Source organism: Papaver somniferum, chromosome 4 (assembly GCF_003573695.1).
Source record: "Papaver somniferum cultivar HN1 chromosome 4, ASM357369v1, whole genome shotgun sequence".
NCBI classification, from domain to species: Eukaryota; Viridiplantae; Streptophyta; class Magnoliopsida; order Ranunculales; family Papaveraceae; genus Papaver; species Papaver somniferum.
In genome coordinates, this window is record NC_039361.1 from 156,822,569 (window position 1) to 156,841,615 (window position 19,047).

The 19,047-nt window shown below is 36.2% G+C and overlaps 3 protein-coding genes, 1 long non-coding RNA gene and 1 other non-coding gene across 7 annotated transcripts; 3 read left to right on the forward strand and 2 right to left on the reverse strand.

Moving 5' to 3' along the window:
• Positions 1–941: 941 nt before the first annotated feature.
• Positions 942–5,261, forward strand: LOC113271695 (glucose-6-phosphate 1-dehydrogenase, chloroplastic-like). The gene is made up of 10 exons (XM_026521595.1): positions 942–1,365; positions 1,630–1,862; positions 1,984–2,078; positions 2,208–2,322; positions 2,885–3,090; positions 3,179–3,328; positions 3,414–3,534; positions 3,617–3,846; positions 4,046–4,246; positions 4,602–5,261. The coding sequence occupies exons 1-10, from the start codon at positions 1,185–1,187 to the stop codon at positions 4,861–4,863; spliced, it is 1,794 nt and encodes a 597-aa protein (XP_026377380.1). The 5' UTR covers positions 942–1,184; the 3' UTR covers positions 4,864–5,261.
• A 2,980-nt stretch (positions 5,262–8,241) lies between these two features.
• Positions 8,242–8,724, reverse strand: LOC113273337 (SKP1-like protein 11). Its single transcript, XM_026523076.1, has one exon. The coding sequence runs from the start codon at positions 8,722–8,724 to the stop codon at positions 8,242–8,244; it is 483 nt and encodes a 160-aa protein (XP_026378861.1).
• Positions 8,725–9,046: 322 nt separating this feature from the next.
• LOC113274403 lies at positions 9,047–9,538 on the forward strand. Its single transcript, XR_003323000.1, has 3 exons — positions 9,047–9,149; positions 9,236–9,362; positions 9,442–9,538. It is a non-coding gene; the product is annotated as an uncharacterized LOC113274403 (long non-coding RNA).
• TRNAS-AGA lies at positions 9,453–9,534 on the reverse strand. Its single transcript has one exon. It is a non-coding gene; the product is annotated as a tRNA-Ser (tRNA).
• A 352-nt stretch (positions 9,539–9,890) lies between the features above and the next one.
• On the forward strand, positions 9,891–13,198 carry LOC113274404 (probable glutathione S-transferase parC). Of its 3 annotated transcripts, none has more exons than XR_003323001.1 (3): positions 9,891–10,327; positions 10,589–11,179; positions 12,677–13,198. XR_003323001.1 is itself a non-coding variant. In XM_026523803.1 (3 exons), exons 1-2 carry the CDS (start codon positions 10,004–10,006, stop codon positions 10,937–10,939), a joined length of 675 nt encoding a protein of 224 aa, XP_026379588.1. In that variant the 5' UTR covers positions 9,891–10,003; the 3' UTR covers positions 10,940–10,971; positions 11,068–11,227. The 3 variants fall into 3 exon arrangements, 2 of the variants coding, with proteins under 2 accessions (XP_026379588.1, XP_026379587.1); XM_026523803.1 differs by lacking the exon at positions 12,677–13,198 and having other exon boundaries at positions 10,589–10,971; positions 11,068–11,227; XM_026523802.1 differs by lacking the exon at positions 12,677–13,198 and having other exon boundaries at positions 10,589–11,227.
• The last annotated feature ends 5,849 nt before the right edge of the window (positions 13,199–19,047 follow it).

Genomic DNA, 19,047 nt, shown 5'->3' on the forward strand with positions numbered 1-19,047 from the left:
AAACCCTTATAATCGGACACAATATTTTCTCATTGTCTACCGATTAACGCCGGGTTTAAAATCGGTAGGTTAGGTGAACTTCATAAGCTACCGATTATGGTAGTTCCCAAATTCGAAAATTTGAGATTTTTTCAAGTTTCATTTTTGGGGAAAATTCATAATCGGGAGACATGTTAACTCCAAGTCTACCGATTATGGTAGTTCCCAAATTCGAAAAACTTGAGATTTTTTCAAATTTCATTTTTGGGCAACTTCATAATCGAAAACATGTTAACTCCAAGTCTACCGATTATGGTAGTTCCCAAATTCGAAAAATTGAGATTTTTTCAAATTTCATTTTTGGGGCAACTTCATAATCGGGAGACATGTTGGTAGTTCCCATACTCGAAAAATTTGAGACTTTTTCAAATTTCATTTTTGGGGCAACTTCATAATCGGGAGACATGGTAAATAATTACCCTCCGATTGTAGGTTATTTCAAAATAACAAAACTTTCAAAATATGTATGTACACAGTACCCGCCGATTATCCTAACATCTACCGATTGCTAAAGTAAACAACCGATTGTAGTTTTATCTACCGATTGTGGAGGGTATAATAGCCATTTCAAAAAATCGGAGATAAGGGACGGTTCAAAAAATCGGAGATAAGGGACGGCTTCGTTTTAGGTTTGGGTGATCCAATTTTGTGTTCGTGACTGATGGGAACAATCTTCCTCTTACACACTGTTAAAGGGTTTCAAATCAGAACCAAATCTACATAGAAGCTAGCACCCAGAAGATAACAGTCTCCATAGTCCAATCGCCAGTTGCCGGTTGCCAATTGATATCCTACACAACAAAACGACCAACATCCTACATATTTCACGTTAAGGGGCACACACGGAACACATTAGCACAAGGCATATGAGCCAATGACCTAATTTAACAAACAAATAGTTTGTACAGAGCTCTGCATTTTTAAAACTGAATTAAACTTTGTCCCTTCTTCTCTTCTCAATTAATCAATCAAGTAACCAACCTTTCGAGGATCTCAAGGGCCTTAAACCTTCGATGCCTCCAAAGCTCTTCTCTTTTCCTCTCTCTCTTTAGAAATTTCAATTCCTTATTAAAACAGAGCAATCGAAACGTACCATTTTGAAACAGAGCACAAACAACAACCCCTTTCTTAATCTTAATTCAATAATGGCAGCCCTTTCTTCGTCAACTTGCTATTCATCATCCTCATCACTCTATTCTCCTTCTTCTTCTTCATCTGGGAATTATGTACGCAGTGTATCAATTTCTTCAGTATCTAAGAGATTCTTACCTAAGAAGATCTCTTTATCATCACCTCGATATTGGAATGTTGTTAACATGCAAGATGGTTAGTATTTTTCTTCATTTTTTGACTCTTCCAAGTTTCCATTTTTAGCTGATTTTAGGTGTATTTGAATCTGGGTTTTGATAATTTCCATCTAATTTAATGTTTTCTAATCCGGGTTTTATTAATTCTCGTCAAATTGTTTGTTTTTGAATCTGGGTTATTGAAAAAGGTATCAGCTTCATGAAATTTGTTATGTGGTGTTAGGTTTAATTTGTGGAAAGAAGATTAGATTGGTGCTAATTAGGTTAATTAAATGGTTTTTAGGTGCAGTGACTGCTAAAACAACACCATTACTTGAAAATGAAATTCCTGTCAAGGAGGAAAAAGCGAAAGTGGGTGGTTTATCAGTGGAAGAAGAAATACTTAATGTTGTTGGTTCAATTCCCGATGAAAATGAGACAGTTAGTATCACTGTAGTTGGAGCTTCAGGTGACCTTGCTAAGAAGAAGATATTTCCTGCCCTTTTCGCACTTTATTACGAAGATTGTTTACCCAAGGTTCGGCTTTTTATACTAAAATTCGATGCATCCTAAGTCTAGTAACTCTAGTTTGTGGTATACATGAAAGTGTTTTAATGCAATTTGAACTGAATGTGTGTATGTGGTTCTGTAATTGTAGCATTTCACTGTGTTCGGATATGCTCGGAGTAAGATGACTGATGAGGAACTACGAGACATGGTTAGCAGGACTCTTACTTGCAGAATTGATAAAAGGTCTGTAATGTCTACGGATTGCATTCTTGTCAAGGTTGTGGGTTCGACTTCTTATATAAGTTTGTTGAAAGATAATGAGTTTGCTGTGGTACTTTGCGGTATTTAATGAGAATACCTTTTGGATTTCAGGGAGAACTGTAGTGAAAAGATGGAGCAGTTCTTAGCAAGATGCTTCTACCATTCTGGTCAGTATGACTCGGAGAACAATTTCAAGGAGCTAGACAAGAAGCTGAAGGAGCATGAGGTAATGTGATGGTGTTTTATTGTTCTTATGTTTAAGTTTAATAAATGAATAACTGAGCGCCGAGTCTTTAAAGCATCTAAGTGTTTGGTCCCGCTACTGTCTCCTTGCTCATCGGTAAGACTAATTTTAATGCATGTTTTATGGGCATATGTTTAGTTTTGTACAACTAATGGCTGTGCCGGAGTGATGAAACTTAGTTGTAGACTGCTAATTCCAAGAAGAATGAGAGATAAGATTAATTTGCTAGGAGTTTAAACTTTAAAATTGCAACTTAGCTGTTGGTTGTTTAATATAGGTGTTGTTCTTTTGTCTATATGGGATGAGACATATCTGGAAGTAGTTTTAAACTGTCCTGGATTAAAATTCCTAGCAACTTTAGTGTTTCAATTTCTATATTACTGAGGGAAAATGTTACTGTTGTAATATGGCATGCCTTTCATTTTACATAATAATGAAATTGGTAGAAAGAATGATGAAATTGCTATAGCTTGTCGCTATTTTTATTCTTCATCTGTGGTGTGTTCTAGTTTCATAAATTGACATTGATAAATTGGTTAATCAGGGTGCAAGGGTTTCAAACCGTCTTTTCTATCTATCGATCCCTCCAAATATATTTATAAATGTTGTAAAATCTGCAAGCTGCTCAGCATCTTCTTCTAATGGCTGGACTAGGGTCATTGTTGAGAAGCCCTTCGGCCGAGACTCTGAATCCTCTGCTGCTTTAACAAGAGGCTTAAAGGAGTACTTAGTGGAGGATCAAATTTTCAGGTTGGGGCAAACCAGACTTGAATTTATTTGTTCCTCTTTCACGAGGAATTTGATCTCTAACATGAGAACTGTGGTATTTTGTTTGCAGAATTGATCACTATTTGGGGAAGGAACTAGTGGAAAACCTTTCTGTTCTTCGTTTCTCCAATCTTATCTTTGAACCTTTATGGTCAAGACAATACATAAGGAATGTTCAATTTATCTTCTCAGAAGACTTCGGTACTGAAGGACGAGGAGGGTAAGCTGAACTTTTGAAATGGCTTGAACTGGGTTTTTTTTTTTTAAATAGTTCATGATCATTTCAATGCTTCTGTCTTGTTCAGGTACTTCGACAGTTATGGTATTATAAGAGACATTATGCAGAACCATCTGCTTCAAATATTAGCCCTTTTCGCGATGGAGACTCCTGTCAGTTTGGATGCTGAAGACATCAGAAATGAAAAGGTGCCAATTCACGTTAACCTTTGCTTTTACAGTATGGAACTTTTTGTACTCGCTTGCTTCTAACTTGAGTGGTATGTCTTAGGTAAAAGTTCTACGCTCAATGAGGCCTTTGCAACTTGACAACGTGGTGGTTGGACAGTATAAAAGTTGCACTAAGGGGGGTATTAACTATCCAGGCTACACAGATGATGAGACAGTACCTAAAAATAGCATAACCCCGACATTTGCAGCGGCTGCACTCTTTATAGATAATGCCAGATGGGATGGAGTTCCCTTTTTAATGAAAGCTGGGAAAGCCTTACATACTAGAAGGTAACTTTCAAATCTAGATGAACCTAATGTGCCAACATTGTACCTGTATTTGTCCCAAAGGTTATTCTAAGACATATTTAAACATGAACTATACAATATTCAGGATCCATCTAATACAGCTTTAGTGCCTTCACATATCCGCACATATATGTTCTTGATCCCCAAAAGTGACATTCTTGAAATGGTTCTTTCTTCACAGAGCAGAGATCAGGGTACAATTCAGGCATGTTCCTGGTAATTTGTACAAGAAGAATTTTGGAATGGACCTGGACCGAGCAACAAATGAACTTGTCATCAGAGTGCAGCCTGATGAAGCTATTTATTTGAAAATCAACAACAAAGTCCCTGGTTTGGGCATGAAGTTGGACCGCAGTAATCTAAACCTTCATTATGCAGCAAGGTACCTATCTAAACTTCTGAAACCTACAAATAGTGACATAGTTACAAACTTTGTAACTCAGAGATGATTGATTATGATGCTACTGTTAATTTGTTTTGTGCTCAATCTGGTAATTTTTGCATCCTCGTTTGCACATTATATAAGTGTCATCATATCTCCTGGACTTTCTCCTTAAGCTGATGTTAAATGATTGCCCTCAGATTTTCCGAACTTTTAAGTTAATATTGGTTAAGAACGTTTCTGTAAGAGAAGTGCAATAAAATTGCAACGCACATGTAGCTACCATATAATATCGTCTAATTTAAGTGACTATCCTTTTGGTATACTAATGGGCATTTTGTGTTGGTATTCATAGATACTCCAAGGAGATTCCAGATGCTTACGAGAGACTGTTACTTGATGCAATTGAAGGAGAACGACGTTTATTCATCAGGAGTGACGAACTGGATGCTGCATGGGCCCTCTTCACACCTCTGCTGAAAGAGCTAGAGGAGAAGAAGATAGTCCCTGAGTTGTATCCTTATGGTAGTCGAGGACCTGTTGGCGCTCATTATCTTTCAGCTAAGTATAATGTTCGATGGGGTGATATCAGTAGTGCAGACTGCCAGAATGAGTGAATTAGTGGTTGAGGCCACAGCATTTTTCATACAAAGCACAGTAAGAAGTTATACTCACAACGTTCGACAAGGGAAAAGTGGAATGAGAATACAGTTTTACAGGTTGAACTTTTTCTACAAAATGGAGATTGGTGGTGTTATTAAAGGTGTAGCCGAAGATAATTTACTGAAGAATAGAGAACTAAATGTTGTTTTCAGATATGTAATCGGAGCCGGTGGCTCCATCTCTTTCCCTGAAGGTTATTGTCGTTGAATTATGTTGGTAGGCAAACATGGGAACGGGTAGAAAACTTTTTTAGCTTTTTTTCTTTCTTCTTTACAGCAGGTCCAACAAAGTGTACTTGCTTAGATGATTTGGAGCCACCAAGAATAAATTTGAGTAGTTGTTTTTTCTGTCATTTGTTATTTTGTTTGAACACTGAATTCAATAAAACAAAACAAACATCACTATGCACCAAAAGGAGGCCACTTTGTTTTCTTTCAGATAGTGAAACAAGAAATGGTCCCAAAACTGATCTCATCTCTTGTCAGTGTCTGAACACCAAAGTCAAGTAGTGAGCAAATTGAGCTTTGCAAGCGCATGATGGCTCTCTACACTCTACACACAGTGCAAGTTGTGGCAAGTAACAAAGCCCATATATATCATATAAAATGGAAAATTGTCATCTATAACTATAATATAAAGCAAAATGATTTGTTTGGTCTCTCAAAGGATTTTCGTTCGACGATGAAATGTCGAAATTGCCCCTCAATGATTTTTTCCTTCCCTCAAACTGACGTAAATGTTTACAAACGCAGGGGCAAAAACGACTAAGGTGATACAATAATGACGCGATTGCCCCTCCGTGTTTTTGAGTTTCCTGCCTGGGTCGTTGTAATAATACAAACAAAGTAAGGCTAAATCTGTAAAAAGGTCAATAATAGATAAGAAAACCCAGTTTCATTCTCAATCTAAACCTCGATTTCTCGTTCACCTCCTTCAACCTTCCACACCACCATTACCAACACCACCACTATCAACAGTCGACACCACCCACCACCACAAAAATTAACAGATGAATGTAAACACCACTATCTTTACCTCACTTCTCAATCGATTAAAACACCACTACTTCCAATTTCTTCTTCTTCCTTCTACCTCAGTTCTCCATCGATTGAACCACCACCATCGCCACTACTACCAAATTCAAAATCACTCTTCATCCTCATCAATTTCCCAACGTAGACTTAGAATAATTTTTACTTAATTTCGATTTTACGGTTCAGAGTTTTAATTTGATTGACTCACTTCAGAAACTGTAACCCTAAATTCGAAATTGGGTGAAAAGATTAAATCACTTCAGAACTGGGTGAAGTATCCTCAACAAATACTTCCAGATTGGTTTGCTTATCACTCTCATTTTCTTCACTTCAGGTAATGTTTGTCAACATTAGGATTGTATGGTCGGATTGAATGGTTGGATTGAATTGGTTGAAATGATTGAATTTGTTGGATTGACTGAATTAGGTTTGAGTTTACATCAAAGTGTTTGTTGAAATGCCTATGAGAGAAATGAGACGAATGTAAATTTATAATTAGACAAGTGCTATTGTTACAGAAGAGGGTTCAAAATTTTAGCTCACTTCTGCAGTTCTCATGGACTCATTTATGTTCTGAGCAGTGGATGTTAATTTGTATAGTTTGTTTTTATGTGATCCGCTGACCCATTGCTCTAAGATGCTAGAAAAGAAATAAGCTAGATAAAGAAACATTACCAAACCTTATCTATGTCAAGTACAACCTTAAATTAGTAACTGATGGAAACAAACCCGATGTATACTAATCCAATTTTAGTCGAAGACAAGGATATGAATTTAGATTGGGTAAAAAAATAGACTGCAACCCCTAGCCAAAGTGCATTGGCAGTTCAATTAAAAGACGGAGAACTTGGCTTCAGACGAACATTAATGTAAGGGTCGAAAAGTCGAGTCTATGCATGCTTTTCTGCTGTGATAGCAAAAGCTTTAGTATGGAGTTACAACTATAATGCAGGGGTTGATCTCATAAGTGGTGTCTACATATGACGTTGATGGGCGTCTGATGGATGTAACATCAGTGTCGTACAACAACATGGAAATCATCGGAGTCTTGAAAGATGAAGCCGGTGGAGTTATTTTTAGCAATGGTCCAAAAGACCGTTCTGCAGTTCCTTATGCTTTGGAGACCAGAGCTCCGACAGCATGCCTGTGAATAAGACAATAGAAACAATCAGGAAAGTTACTGTTTTTGTATTTCCATGGGTCTCAAATGGATAACTTGGTTAGGAAATTGGAGGTAAAATCTTCAAAATGAAGTTTGGACATCATGACGGAAGTCATCAATGTGAGATAAGTGCCTCTTGATGTTGTGTATGAGATTACTGCGTCAGAGGATATCAAGAAAGGTGTTGATGGGTTCAATAATGAAGTTGGTTCTGTTGAAGTTATACAAAGAATATAATATTATTATTGTCTTAACAATACCTGCAAAGGTACCTTAACTATATTATCAATCATGTTTAGTTATGTTTCCCATTTGTGTTACTGTTATAATTTGTGGAATGATATGGAAGAAGAATAAACAGTTAAATTAACCTATGAGCATTATAACCTCGATATGTAAAAACGAGGGAAAACTTAATGGATCCATTCTTATTGGGCCTAATTTTAAGCGAACCATCAGCCACTAAGGAACCGCAAGTCAAGACCATTTATCACTTATCAGATAATGGCAGCCTCCACACATCTTTTGCAATTCATATACCTGTCCTGTCTTTATCAACAAAAAAAAACAATCACCGCTACTGTGGCCGCCACAACCAACATGCAAATACCATTCTAACGAATACAAACACCAATCTTTTTACAAATAAACTCAGTGATTAAATTTGTTCATTCTTATTGAATGTCTGCTATGAAATTCGGTGAGTCACCCTGGCATTAGATCACCAGCACCGCCCCGTGCCATTATGGCACGGGCAATCCACTAGTAAAATAATAAAATAAAAATAAAATAATTGAAATTGGAATGGGACCCACAGTCCAAATTCTAAGTAGAACTGATATCTGAAGCTAATAAAAGCATTCCAAAATTTATTTACCTTGTCACCAGGAAATTTAGCTAAATCATGGGACAGTGTTTGGGTCAGGTGGCAATTTATGTTGACAAGGTAATTAAATTTTGGATGACTTTACAATTTGAAGGTAAAAACTAGTATAAGTAGCAATTGCTTGTGTATTGCAAGAAATTCCCCCGAAATCAGTTGCAAACAATCATATCATAAATAAACACAAGGTACAATAAATAAAACAACAATTATGGATCAGCAGCCATGTTAGTTCTTCTGCTCTTTATTAACTTCAGTCGAAGTCCCATTCACTGTCCCAATAATCTTCTTCTTCCTCTTCCACTACTGTTTTAGCGAACATACCTGCAGGGAATAGAATATGTATCTCCTCTAGTGTTTTCCCATGCATCATATCCGCCATCTTCCACAACAACAAATCCACCAAATCAGGTATGTTAAGTAAACTTGAAGCCTTCATCAACTCCCTCATCACCTTCGCATCCACATTCGCAAATTCTGCATCCCAGTTCTTCGTCTCTTCTTCTTCATCATCATTGCAGTAGTACTCGTTCTCAGCGTGTTTGGTGCAGTACTCAATCACGTTCGCTAGAATTTTGCCTCTTACATTATTCACAGGAATCACAATGTTGGTCTTGCCGTAATTGTTAGCCACAATTGTTGTTAGGGTTCGAGATTGCAAAACAATGGCTTCCTGAATATCAAAAGTCTGTCCGTCAGAACTCTTCAAGGTAATAATGGTATTTGGTGGCGACATGATGATGATGAGATTACTAGCTCTAGAATTTCTCAACAAAGTGTTGTTTTTTCTTCTCCGTGAATAAAATGAATTCAGTGCAGATCCAAGCTAGTATTTATAGCGGATTGTGATGAATAAGAGGGATACGGCAAGATTTCTATTTGTTGTTATACTTGAGAAACGACCATCCTCGGTATTAGAAGTTGTGCACCGACTTATGCGACGCGTCTTCCCCAGTGACATAGGTCCAACTGGAGACAGTTGTAACTCAAAAGGTGTTCGACAAAATGACTCAGACAGGCATTCAAACAAACGGGGTTTCATGTAACGCTCTTATATCTGGACTTTGTAAAACTGGAGACAGTTGAGAAGCCCTCTGGCCGAGACTCTGAATCCTCTGCTGCTTCAATAAAAGAGTACTTAGTGGAGGATCACATTTTCAGGTTAGGGCAAGCGATACTTGAATATTTATACTCTTTCATAAAGGAATTTGATCACTAACCCGAAAACTGTGGCGTTCTGTTTGCAGAATTGACTGTTATTTAGGAAGGACCTAGTGGAAACCTTTCTGTTCATCGTTTCTCCAATCTAATCTTGAACCCTTATGGTCAAGACAATACATAAAGACTTTGGTCCTGAACTGAAGGACGAGGAGGGTAGGCGAAGCTTTTGAACTAGCTTGAGCTGAGTTCTGTTAATAGTTTGTGATCATTTTCTATGCTTCTGTCTGTTCAGGTTAGGGCAAACGTGAACGGTAGGATTCGAACCTGCGCGGGCAGAGCCCACATGATTTCTAGTCATGCCCGATAACCACTCCGGCACGTCCACTGGATGAAATATTTATCGTATTTGACTCTTTCACAATAAAGATAAAATTTAAATGAAAAATTCTAGTATAAAAGAAACTTGTGATATTGGATTGCATTTTTAATTCGTCTTATCTTCCATTTCTCTTCCAGCTATTCCCAAATAGCTATCTATACAGTACTCGTAAAGATTTCATAGCTGGAAAAACAAACAAACGTTTGACTTTTGCGATTTATTACCGAAAAACAAGCATTTGTCATCGTCACTGGAAAGGGAGTCCACAAAGTCGATCGCAAAAAATGGGATTTTCTCCAAAATTTAACATAGAAAATTCAAATGCTATCGTGTGAAATCCAAGCAGTGGCCCCTATAAATCTTTTGGACACTAGATGAGGTAACCGCTTGAATTTAAAAATTGGATACAAACATTTACAGTGATCTTCAACATCACAAATTCAAGCCAAGAAAGAAAAAGAAGAGACAAATTAAGATGGAGGACGATGTTGTGGTTCTTTTAGATGTTTGGGGAAGTACTTACGGAATGAGAATAAGAATCGCTTTAGCAGAAAAAGGAATCAAATACGAGTGCATAGAAGAAGAAAACATTCTTGTAAAGAGCCCTTTGCTTTTAGAAATGAATCCGGTTTACAAAAGGGTTCCTGTTTTGATACATAACGGGAAACCTATTTGTGAATCACTCTTGATTCTTGAATATATTGATCAAGTTTGGAAACACAAGTCTCCTGCTCTTTTACCAAGTGATGCTTACCGGCGGGGGGTCGCTAGATTCTGGGCCGCATATCTAGATGCAAAGGTAATCAAATCTCTCTAACATAATTCACTCTGTGTATGCCACTTGCATGAAAAATTGTCAGATACTTCCTTTGATTCTGTAAAATTATTACTATCATTTTTTCATTTTAGACTATTTTTAGAAACGATATTAACACTGTTGCATAAACAAAAGTAGTATTAGGTTGCACGAGCCAGGCTCTTTTGAGTTTTGACACTCTTTTTTTTTTTCTTTTTCTTTGATCAATAACAGCTAATATCATTTTAAAAACTTAATATACAGATATACGAAGGAACTGCGAAGAAGGTGTGGATGAGTAGCGGAGAAGAACAAGAAAAAGTTAGTAAAGAGTTTATAGATTGCTTGAAGGTGATAGAAAAAGAGCTTGGAGAAAAGCCTTATTTCAGTGGTGAAGACGAGATGGGGTTTGTAGATGTGGCTTTGATTCCCTTGTACTGTTATTTTTATCCTCTTGAGATGTTTGGCAAGTTCAGTGTAGAAACTGAGTGTCCTAAGTTAATGAATTGGGCGAAAAAGTGTATGAAGAAAGAAAATGTGTTTGGGTCACTTGTTGAACCAGAAAAGATATATGAAGCCATGTTGGACTTCAGAAAGACCTTGCGACTAGCGTAGGCATAAGAAGCGCTGCGTTTTCTTCATCAATGGTAAACCACAGGTTTTATGTACCAAGATTTTTAATGCCAAAACATCTTGGGTTTTGGTTACGACTTATACACTGTGGTAAATAATTTTTTTCATAGCCTTGGAACCCAAGAAATATAAGTCGGAACCAGATTGGAGAGAGAGTTTTTAAATCGGGCGATCAACTCGGTCAAAAAATTTTCGTTTCCCGTGAATTCAAGTAAATCTCAGGTGAGTTACTGTTTGTTATCAATGATTGATGTCGTGTTTCATTTAAAATCTTTCCTTTTCATGTATTAAATTTTCCTGAATATGGTTATTTTTTTGAAAAATCATCGAACATGGGTTTGATGGGGAAAAAAATTAGATCTATAATTTTTGATGCCTCAGTTGAGTTTTCAAAAGAACCTGAAGAGGAAAAACATGGTGAAGAGCCGAAAATCTACATTTCTGAGTAAACTGGATAATATTGAAGATAGGAATTATATCTGGTCTAACTATTAGGAGGTTGAGAAGCAGAGTCTGAAAGTTCGTAATTGGGAACCAAATTTTAAAATATCAAATCAAACAACATTTGTTTGGTTTCGTCTACCTGGTTTGAGCATTGAATAGTGGAAGGAGAAAATTATTTTAGATATAGGAAAAGTTTTGGGAACGCCTGTTAAAGTAGATGATATTAATTTGAAAAGGATGATTAGGTATTATGCTAGTGTGTTGGTGGAAGTGGATTTCAATAAATCAATTCCTGATAAGGTATGTGTTAAGATTAAGTATGGAGTTTTTTCATCGGAGAGTTCAACTTCGTATAAGTGAGACCAAGTAAAATATTCCTAGTTATCTAGTTTCCTCAGTATCCCTGCACCTACAACCAATTTGTCAAACGCACGTGAATCCTAAGATAGTGCCCAATATCTTAAGTTGCTTCAGCCTCTTTGTATGTTGCTTAAAGTTGACTATCTTAAGTTGCTTAAGCACTTAACCCTTTTGATCGTCTTCCAAACATTAAATGACTAATCTGTTTGGTAACCACTTTCCTATATATATCAGGAAATCAATCAAAGATATGTATGTTGAGTGTGACAAAGGCTTTTTTGTTTAAAATCAATTAAACTCCTTTGTTGGATTTAGATCTTCCGAGATCTGGATTAAACAAGTTAACCAGATCAAGTCAAACAGAACTACCAAATCCAGATATTCCACCAAAGATAACTTTTTTGATCTAAATACGACTATCAATAACAAGTCTATCAAAAGATAATCTAGATCTAGTCGGATCCCATCCGATGAAGTTTGTGCATGAAGCAAATCCCAAAGATACGAAACCAATAAGAAAAATCTTATTGTCTTCGAGTCTTCAATAGTCTTCTGTACCTGGACAATAAAGAACTTGATTTCTGAATTATGACCGATCATGCACAGAACAGAGTCTGTTAATAATTGATGATCACAAGTCAACGTTAATTCCCTGATCTAGTTTGAGTGACCTTATGTCAGAAGAGAAGGCTCTTAAGAATAATTAAACTAGGTGCAATCAAGAGTTATAACCGTTAGTCAATCAAATCAATAATTAAACTACAATAATAATGAAAATATAGTTTCCCACCAACGGTACTAGTTGTTAAGTGCATAATTCATATGATTTTAGTGTTCATTCCATACTTGCTTTAGCTACTATTCTTGCATATTTTCGTATTATTACTATAGTTTTCTCTTATTTGTCTCAATTAGGTGAATCAATTAAAAAGGAGCTACGAAGTTCTAAAAAGATATAAGAATATAATTATTCCAAGTATCCAAGTTCCCAAGTCCAAAAGAAGTGGAAGAAGTGCGACAAAAATGAACAAAACGCTCAAAATCAAGAGACGGTCCAAAGACCGAGATTAAATCATTCAAATCAAGGATTTATCACCACCATCTTGACGATAATTAAAGATAAAAATAATGCAAAACGAATGAGATCATTCCGAGTTCGGACGAGGAAGTTACGGCCAAAACGAGTTTTATTAAATACCGAAGACAAGCCAGTTTGCAAACGGGTATGCAAACGGGGGTAACTGAAAAATAAGTTTGTAAAATGGTTTGCAAACTTATTTCCAAGTATTTTATTACAAAGTTTAAGTTTTCAAACTGGTATGCAAACTATTGAAGGCCAAAATTCCCGAACTATCTTTAGGGTCTTTCTTTACTGCTTTTTAGGTCGGTTTCCAGAACCGACTAGGATTCTTGAAGGCCAAGCAATGTAAACCTATATAAATAGGTATTAGGCGTTTCATAAAAATACCATATTATCTGATATTATAAGCTAGGGTTTATTCTACATCAAAAACCTAGGGTTTACCCCTTTAGGGGGAAACCACCATTCTTCATCTTCTTTCTAATATGAGTAGCTAAATCCTTTGTTGATTAAGGACGAATTCAATGTTCTAAGTGTGAATCTTTATTATCAATACAAACATATTGAGAGTTCTTATCATCATCGTTTATTTTACCATATTTAGGGTTTATAAGTGATTCTCAGATGTATTTGGAGTGCATGCTAGATTGATCTATTGATCGTTTTTATTGCTAGGAGATAAGTAATCGTCGAATAACTTGTACACAAGTAGAAATCGTGAGACCTTGCAGAGAAATCCTATGGAAAAATCGTGAGTGAAAACAACACCAACAAGTAAACTTTGAGCTAAGAGTTTAACTACTGGGATTAACCTAATTCACAAAGTTGTGTTCGATTGGATTACACCTTGAGTGAGCTACTACTTGGTGGTTCAGGTAAATAGAATATGATTGGAGAGCTTCCGTATCCATGGTAAAAGGAGTTTTGGGTATAGCACCGAGCTATCTGCTATTCTACGGTTGGTGATGAATGGTTCTAACGAAAGATAGATAAGTATTCTGATACCGTTAACGCTTGGTAACGGCGAAGGATTCCTTGATCATCTCTTTTATTTCTTGTTGTCTTTTTATTTATATCTTATTACCAAAACCCCTCCTTTGTTATTTACTTTATTTTTCTAACACAAATAACCTATCAATTACATAGCTCTCTGTGGGAACGATCTCTTACTACCGCTATATTACCAGTTAATTAGTGAGAAATATATTTATTAATTTGTTGAGCTTACGACAGCCCATACAAATTTTGGCGTTGTTGTCAGGGAGCAGTTGCTAATTGATTTGTTATTTGTTTAACTTGTTTTTATTTTATTTTTTTTGTTTTTAGATTTTGGTGTCGATTTTATCTTTCTTGTGATTCGTCATGTTTCCTTAAGGAAATAACATGTACGGAGCATAATATTACAAATACAACAATGGTAATCAATATGATTTTCAATCTCATTCATATATCAACTACCAACCAACATGTGGGTATAATCAAAACCAATGTTTTGGCTATGATCAAATACCCTGCAGAACCTTATTAATATTCTCATAATGTCAACAACCTTATGACGGACATGTAAGTGAACAACCACAGGGATGGCAGGATAGTTATGCTTCTAATCGTTTATCTCCTGAACATGAACAGAAGTTTGATCATATTATGCTTTGGTTAAAGGCCAATATTCCACGCTGGGATCACTCAATGAGCAACTAATCACGGAGAACAATATTCCAACTGAATCTTACTTCAATACATCTAACCGAATTCCTGATTATTTTTATGATCATTCACCTATTCAAAAAGGGGAGACTTAGTCTGGAAATAGTATAGTGAGTGAACGTCTTGAGCAATTCCAATCGATGTCACAACATCAAAAAAGGCTCCATACAGTTGAACAGGAACAATATGAGCAACTTCAGGAAATGCAAAGGAATGTGGAGGATTTAAAAATACAAATTGCATAACTCAATGAGACAAGGAATAAAGAAGAACTTTGGCCTCTAAACCAAACTGAGTCTGATATTCCTATGGAAGACAAAGAATACTTTGAAGATGAACAACATTTGGAAAGCCTTTGTAACAGTGATGAAGTTATTCAAGCTCCGGATCTTAATAATGATCATTCGCCTATTCAAAAGGAGGAGCCTTGGTATGATTGAACCATTTTTATGAATGGTGTAACATACTTGAATTCATATCAACGCTACAATTAATATCCGGTTTACAATATTTTTAGACCGGTTGATTTGCAAGAAGTAGACCCGATTATTCCCTCAACGGAAACTCACACATAATACCTCAAAATTTATACTGAAGAAGAGTTCATGAGAGCGGAATTTGATTCGGATTCCGAGGAAGAGGTTGTTGAAGAGATGGAGATTGAGAATGAAATCAAATTAATCGAAGTCATGGAAGACCCAATTGAGCTAGATAATAATAGTTCGATAGAGGACCATGATATACTTGAGGTGAATAATTCACCGTTAATTAAGAAAGATGAGGATCCAATAAAAGGTTTTTCTAAACCTTTTCTTAATTCTATATTTGTTGATCATTTTTCTATAATCAAAGTAGCTTCTCAAAGAGTTGTTAACCAAACTTTTAAGAAAATACCTCATTTAGGATTGGAGTTGTGTGCTTCCAAAGTGTTAACGGATTATTTTGCTTATAAGTATCCACCACTTGATGTGTTTGATGCGAGTATTGTCCAGGTTCACTAAGCAGAGGAACCTTTTGAAGTTTCCGAATTTTATGTTCTTTACCCATTTACGAGTGTAGAAATAACTAAGTGTGTGGGAAACTTCAATACTATGATAGCTTCAATATTTATGTTTTATGCTAATGTTTTTGTGAAGTTTTTATTTGAACTGCTTGGAAGGATTACAAAATTTTCATATTACTGGTGTACGGACGATACCAATAACGTCGGGATGACGATGTTAAACCAAGCGCACATGAGAGGCAACCCATCGGTTTTGTATCTATATCCCTTTTATTTTTAGTTTTCTTAGTTTTGCATATCATATCTTGCATTCTCATCTTAGATTTTACAAAGTCCAATATCTATAATTGTTAGAGCACTGCTCAGTCGAACTCGCAAGCGTTATCAAGTTTCGTTGTCAAAACTATAAGTCTTGATTTATAATCTACTTATAGCTATGTCTCGGATTAGGATAAAATGTGTATTTGAGCCTTAGACTTCACGGCGTTCATCGATTGAAGACAAAGAACTACTAAGGCGATCTTGTGGAACTTCATCAACAAAAGGTATGTGGATACTTGAACTCATCTATCACTCAGAAGTCTATTCTATTCTATCTCTTATTGAGATAAAAGTCGTATAGCTATATAGAATTTACTATATACACATTTGATATTTCGAGCTGAGTTTAACTCGCTTATGCTTTCTCAAAATATATGTTGGAAAGCTTTTTGCTTTAACCACGTTCATCATTATTCTTGACGAAAGTCAAAAGATGATCATGTGAAAATCACCTGGTAACATCTTACATGATTTGTGAGAGACAGTCATTTGATATAGGATCGGAATGTTTCGTATTAATCATTAGATCACTTGGAAATTACTTATAAGCTAATAGTTTGTGTGAGACGGCTATTGTCGTCTTATAAGAATGTTTCAACGATTGAAATGGGAGTTAAGAGATAAAACCCATGTCTGGACACATTACGGTTTGTGTACTTAGTGTATGAACTGTTTCGATGGAATTCAGGACCGGAAGTTTGCATACCTATTCGCAAACTTATTCAACTGTTTAAGTCAGGGTACTTAAGTCTGCATACCCGTTCGCAAACTGATTTAACTGTTGAAGTCCGGGAACCAAGTTTGCGTGCCCGTTCGCAAACAATTTCAACTGAGTTCGGTACGGAGCTAAAGTTTGCGTACCCGTTTGCAAACTGTCGGCTTGTGACTAATGTCCGGAACTTAGGCTTGCGTACCCGTTTGAAAACTTACGTGTTCCAAGTTCTAAAATCGGTTAAATATGATTTCATACTCATGAACAAATACATTTATAAATTAAGGAATGCAATCTTAGCAAACCGTGGCTGAAATGTTCATGAACTGATTCTTATGAATCGGTCCGATTTTGCTTCAATTGTCTCTTGTATACTTCTGTGAGAATATAAACAATTGAACAACTCTATGAGTAACACAATTAGATTCATTTGATTATCAATTGATCTAGAAGTGTTAAGATGAACAAGGTTAAGACAAAAGTGTTCATATGGCTAACTTCGGTTAATTGTTATTGATCCAACTCAATAAACACGTTTAGGTACGGTTACCCATATCTAAATGAAGGTATAACTCATTTGTGTGTAACAAGCTAAAGATCATCTAACTTTGGAAAGATATTAGCTTGAATCTTGAATCAGGTTTCATTTAACGGCGAATATTGATTGCTTTGTTCCAAAATTATCAAACCCTGATTTGAAGACTATATAAGGGAGAACTCTAGCAACTGGGAAACCTAATCCCCACACCTCATGTGTGATACTAGTTGCGACTAGAGTCGATTCTCCTTTAACCTAGCTTATTCCTAAAACCATTATAGGTTAACGACTTGAAGACTTCATTGGGATTCTGAAGCCATACCCAACTATTTTCTCTGTAATTGTGTGCTCTGATCTTACTTTGTTCTATCGTATTGACTACTATCTTGTCTAAGATTTTCTCGAGATTTATCTCCGATAGGTAAGATATAAAAAATAGTCACAAATTTCTTCGTCTCATTCTTTGTGATTCCATAATAACTTGTTTTACTACCATATAATTAAGTTATTATGAGGTGATTAATATTTCTAGGATGTTCTTCGGGAATATAGTCCGGTATATCAATTGGTTCCTGTTCACCTTGATTTATCAAAATACGGAACAAAAAATTCGCAGGTATTTCTGTGAGAGACATATTTATCTATTAAAATAGACTTTTCTGTGGGAGACAGATTTGTTTATCAAGTCTAAGACTTTGGGTCATAGAAACTCTTAGTTGTGGGTGAGATCAGCTAAGGTAATCAAGTGCATAGAGTCCTGTTGGGATTCAGAGGCGTATGGAACGTGACTGTACCTTAATCAGTGTGATATTGGTTAAGGCTCAACTAAATTCCAGTCCGAAGTTAGCTTGTGGTAGGCTAGAGTCTGTAGAGGCTTAATACATTGTGGTGTTAAAATCTGGACTAGATCCCGGGGTTTTTCTGCATTTGCAGTTTCCTCGTTAACAAAATTTCTGGTGTCTGTGTTATTTCTTTTCCGCATTTAGTAATGGTGATACAGGTATCATGGATTCGTGGGAATGGTAATGGGATTGTGGATTTCTATCCTTGGCGAGGAAATTGGAAAAACAGGTATCTGAGAGAATACCTTAATCACACCTTTTTAGCATACGAAAATCACGGTGGGTTTTCTTATTCTTATCACAAGTTGGGAATTGAGGGAAGACAAACACGATATAACCGTCTTATCTAGATAACCCATCCTAGGATAAGGATATCCAAGCGGCCAAACACGACCTTAAGGATCCGGTTGTACGCCTTACAGGATATCAAGTAATGAAATGAATTATTGAGTTCTTATCTATCTCATCTCTGGTCTCTCCCAACCTAACTTCTCTTCTCATCTCTAATTTTTCTATTTCCTCATCTTATTCTCTTCAATCAAATACCAAGAGATGTTTTTGTATATCAATTGTAGTGTAATCACTACAAGTGGTATCAGAGCAGTCGATTCTCGAACTGCTTCCATCGCTGCTGCAGCAAATAGAATTTCACAAGTAGAGGCAGAAATTTCAGTTAAACAAAATTGTCTTCACAAGTTACTGTGGGAAAATCATAACAGGTCTTCACCGGAGTTTACTAAAGATTTTAGTGAAGCTTTTACTTATTTTTTTTGGCTACATGGAAGATGTATCAGGACAGATCAACACCAAGTTTCAACGATGAGATCGGTGGCGTAACTGTTGACTCGCAGGAAGGTAAATTTCGATCGAAACTCAAAAGTGAATTCTCTACTGTTGAAGGAGCTACAGATTCAGTTCAAGAGGATTTACATATCGGTTTCAATGTTTCTGCTAAATTCTTACATAGTAACATTTCTGGTGCTATTAAAGATTCACTTATTCTACCTGCAACTCAAGATGGCTATTGTTCAAATTTTTGTCAGAATCATACATCAAGGAGTTACGAAAACACTTATTACTTG

Bases quoted from the DNA above. Each gene is read 5' to 3' on its own strand.
- LOC113271695 (XM_026521595.1), top strand. From the start codon at position 1,185: ATGGCAGCCCTTTCTTCGTCAACTTGCTATTCATCATCCTCATCACTC. The intron at 2,323-2,884 runs GTAATGTGATGG...TTGGTTAATCAG, and splicing joins AGAAGCTGAAGGAGCATGAG to GGTGCAAGGGTTTCAAACCG. The intron at 4,247-4,601 runs GTACCTATCTAA...TGGTATTCATAG, and splicing joins AACCTTCATTATGCAGCAAG to ATACTCCAAGGAGATTCCAG.
- LOC113273337 (XM_026523076.1), bottom strand. From the start codon at position 8,724: ATGTCGCCACCAAATACCATTATTACCTTGAAGAGTTCTGACGGACAG.
- LOC113274404 (XM_026523802.1), top strand. From the start codon at position 10,004: ATGGAGGACGATGTTGTGGTTCTTTTAGATGTTTGGGGAAGTACTTAC. The intron at 10,328-10,588 runs GTAATCAAATCT...CTTAATATACAG, and splicing joins CCGCATATCTAGATGCAAAG to ATATACGAAGGAACTGCGAA.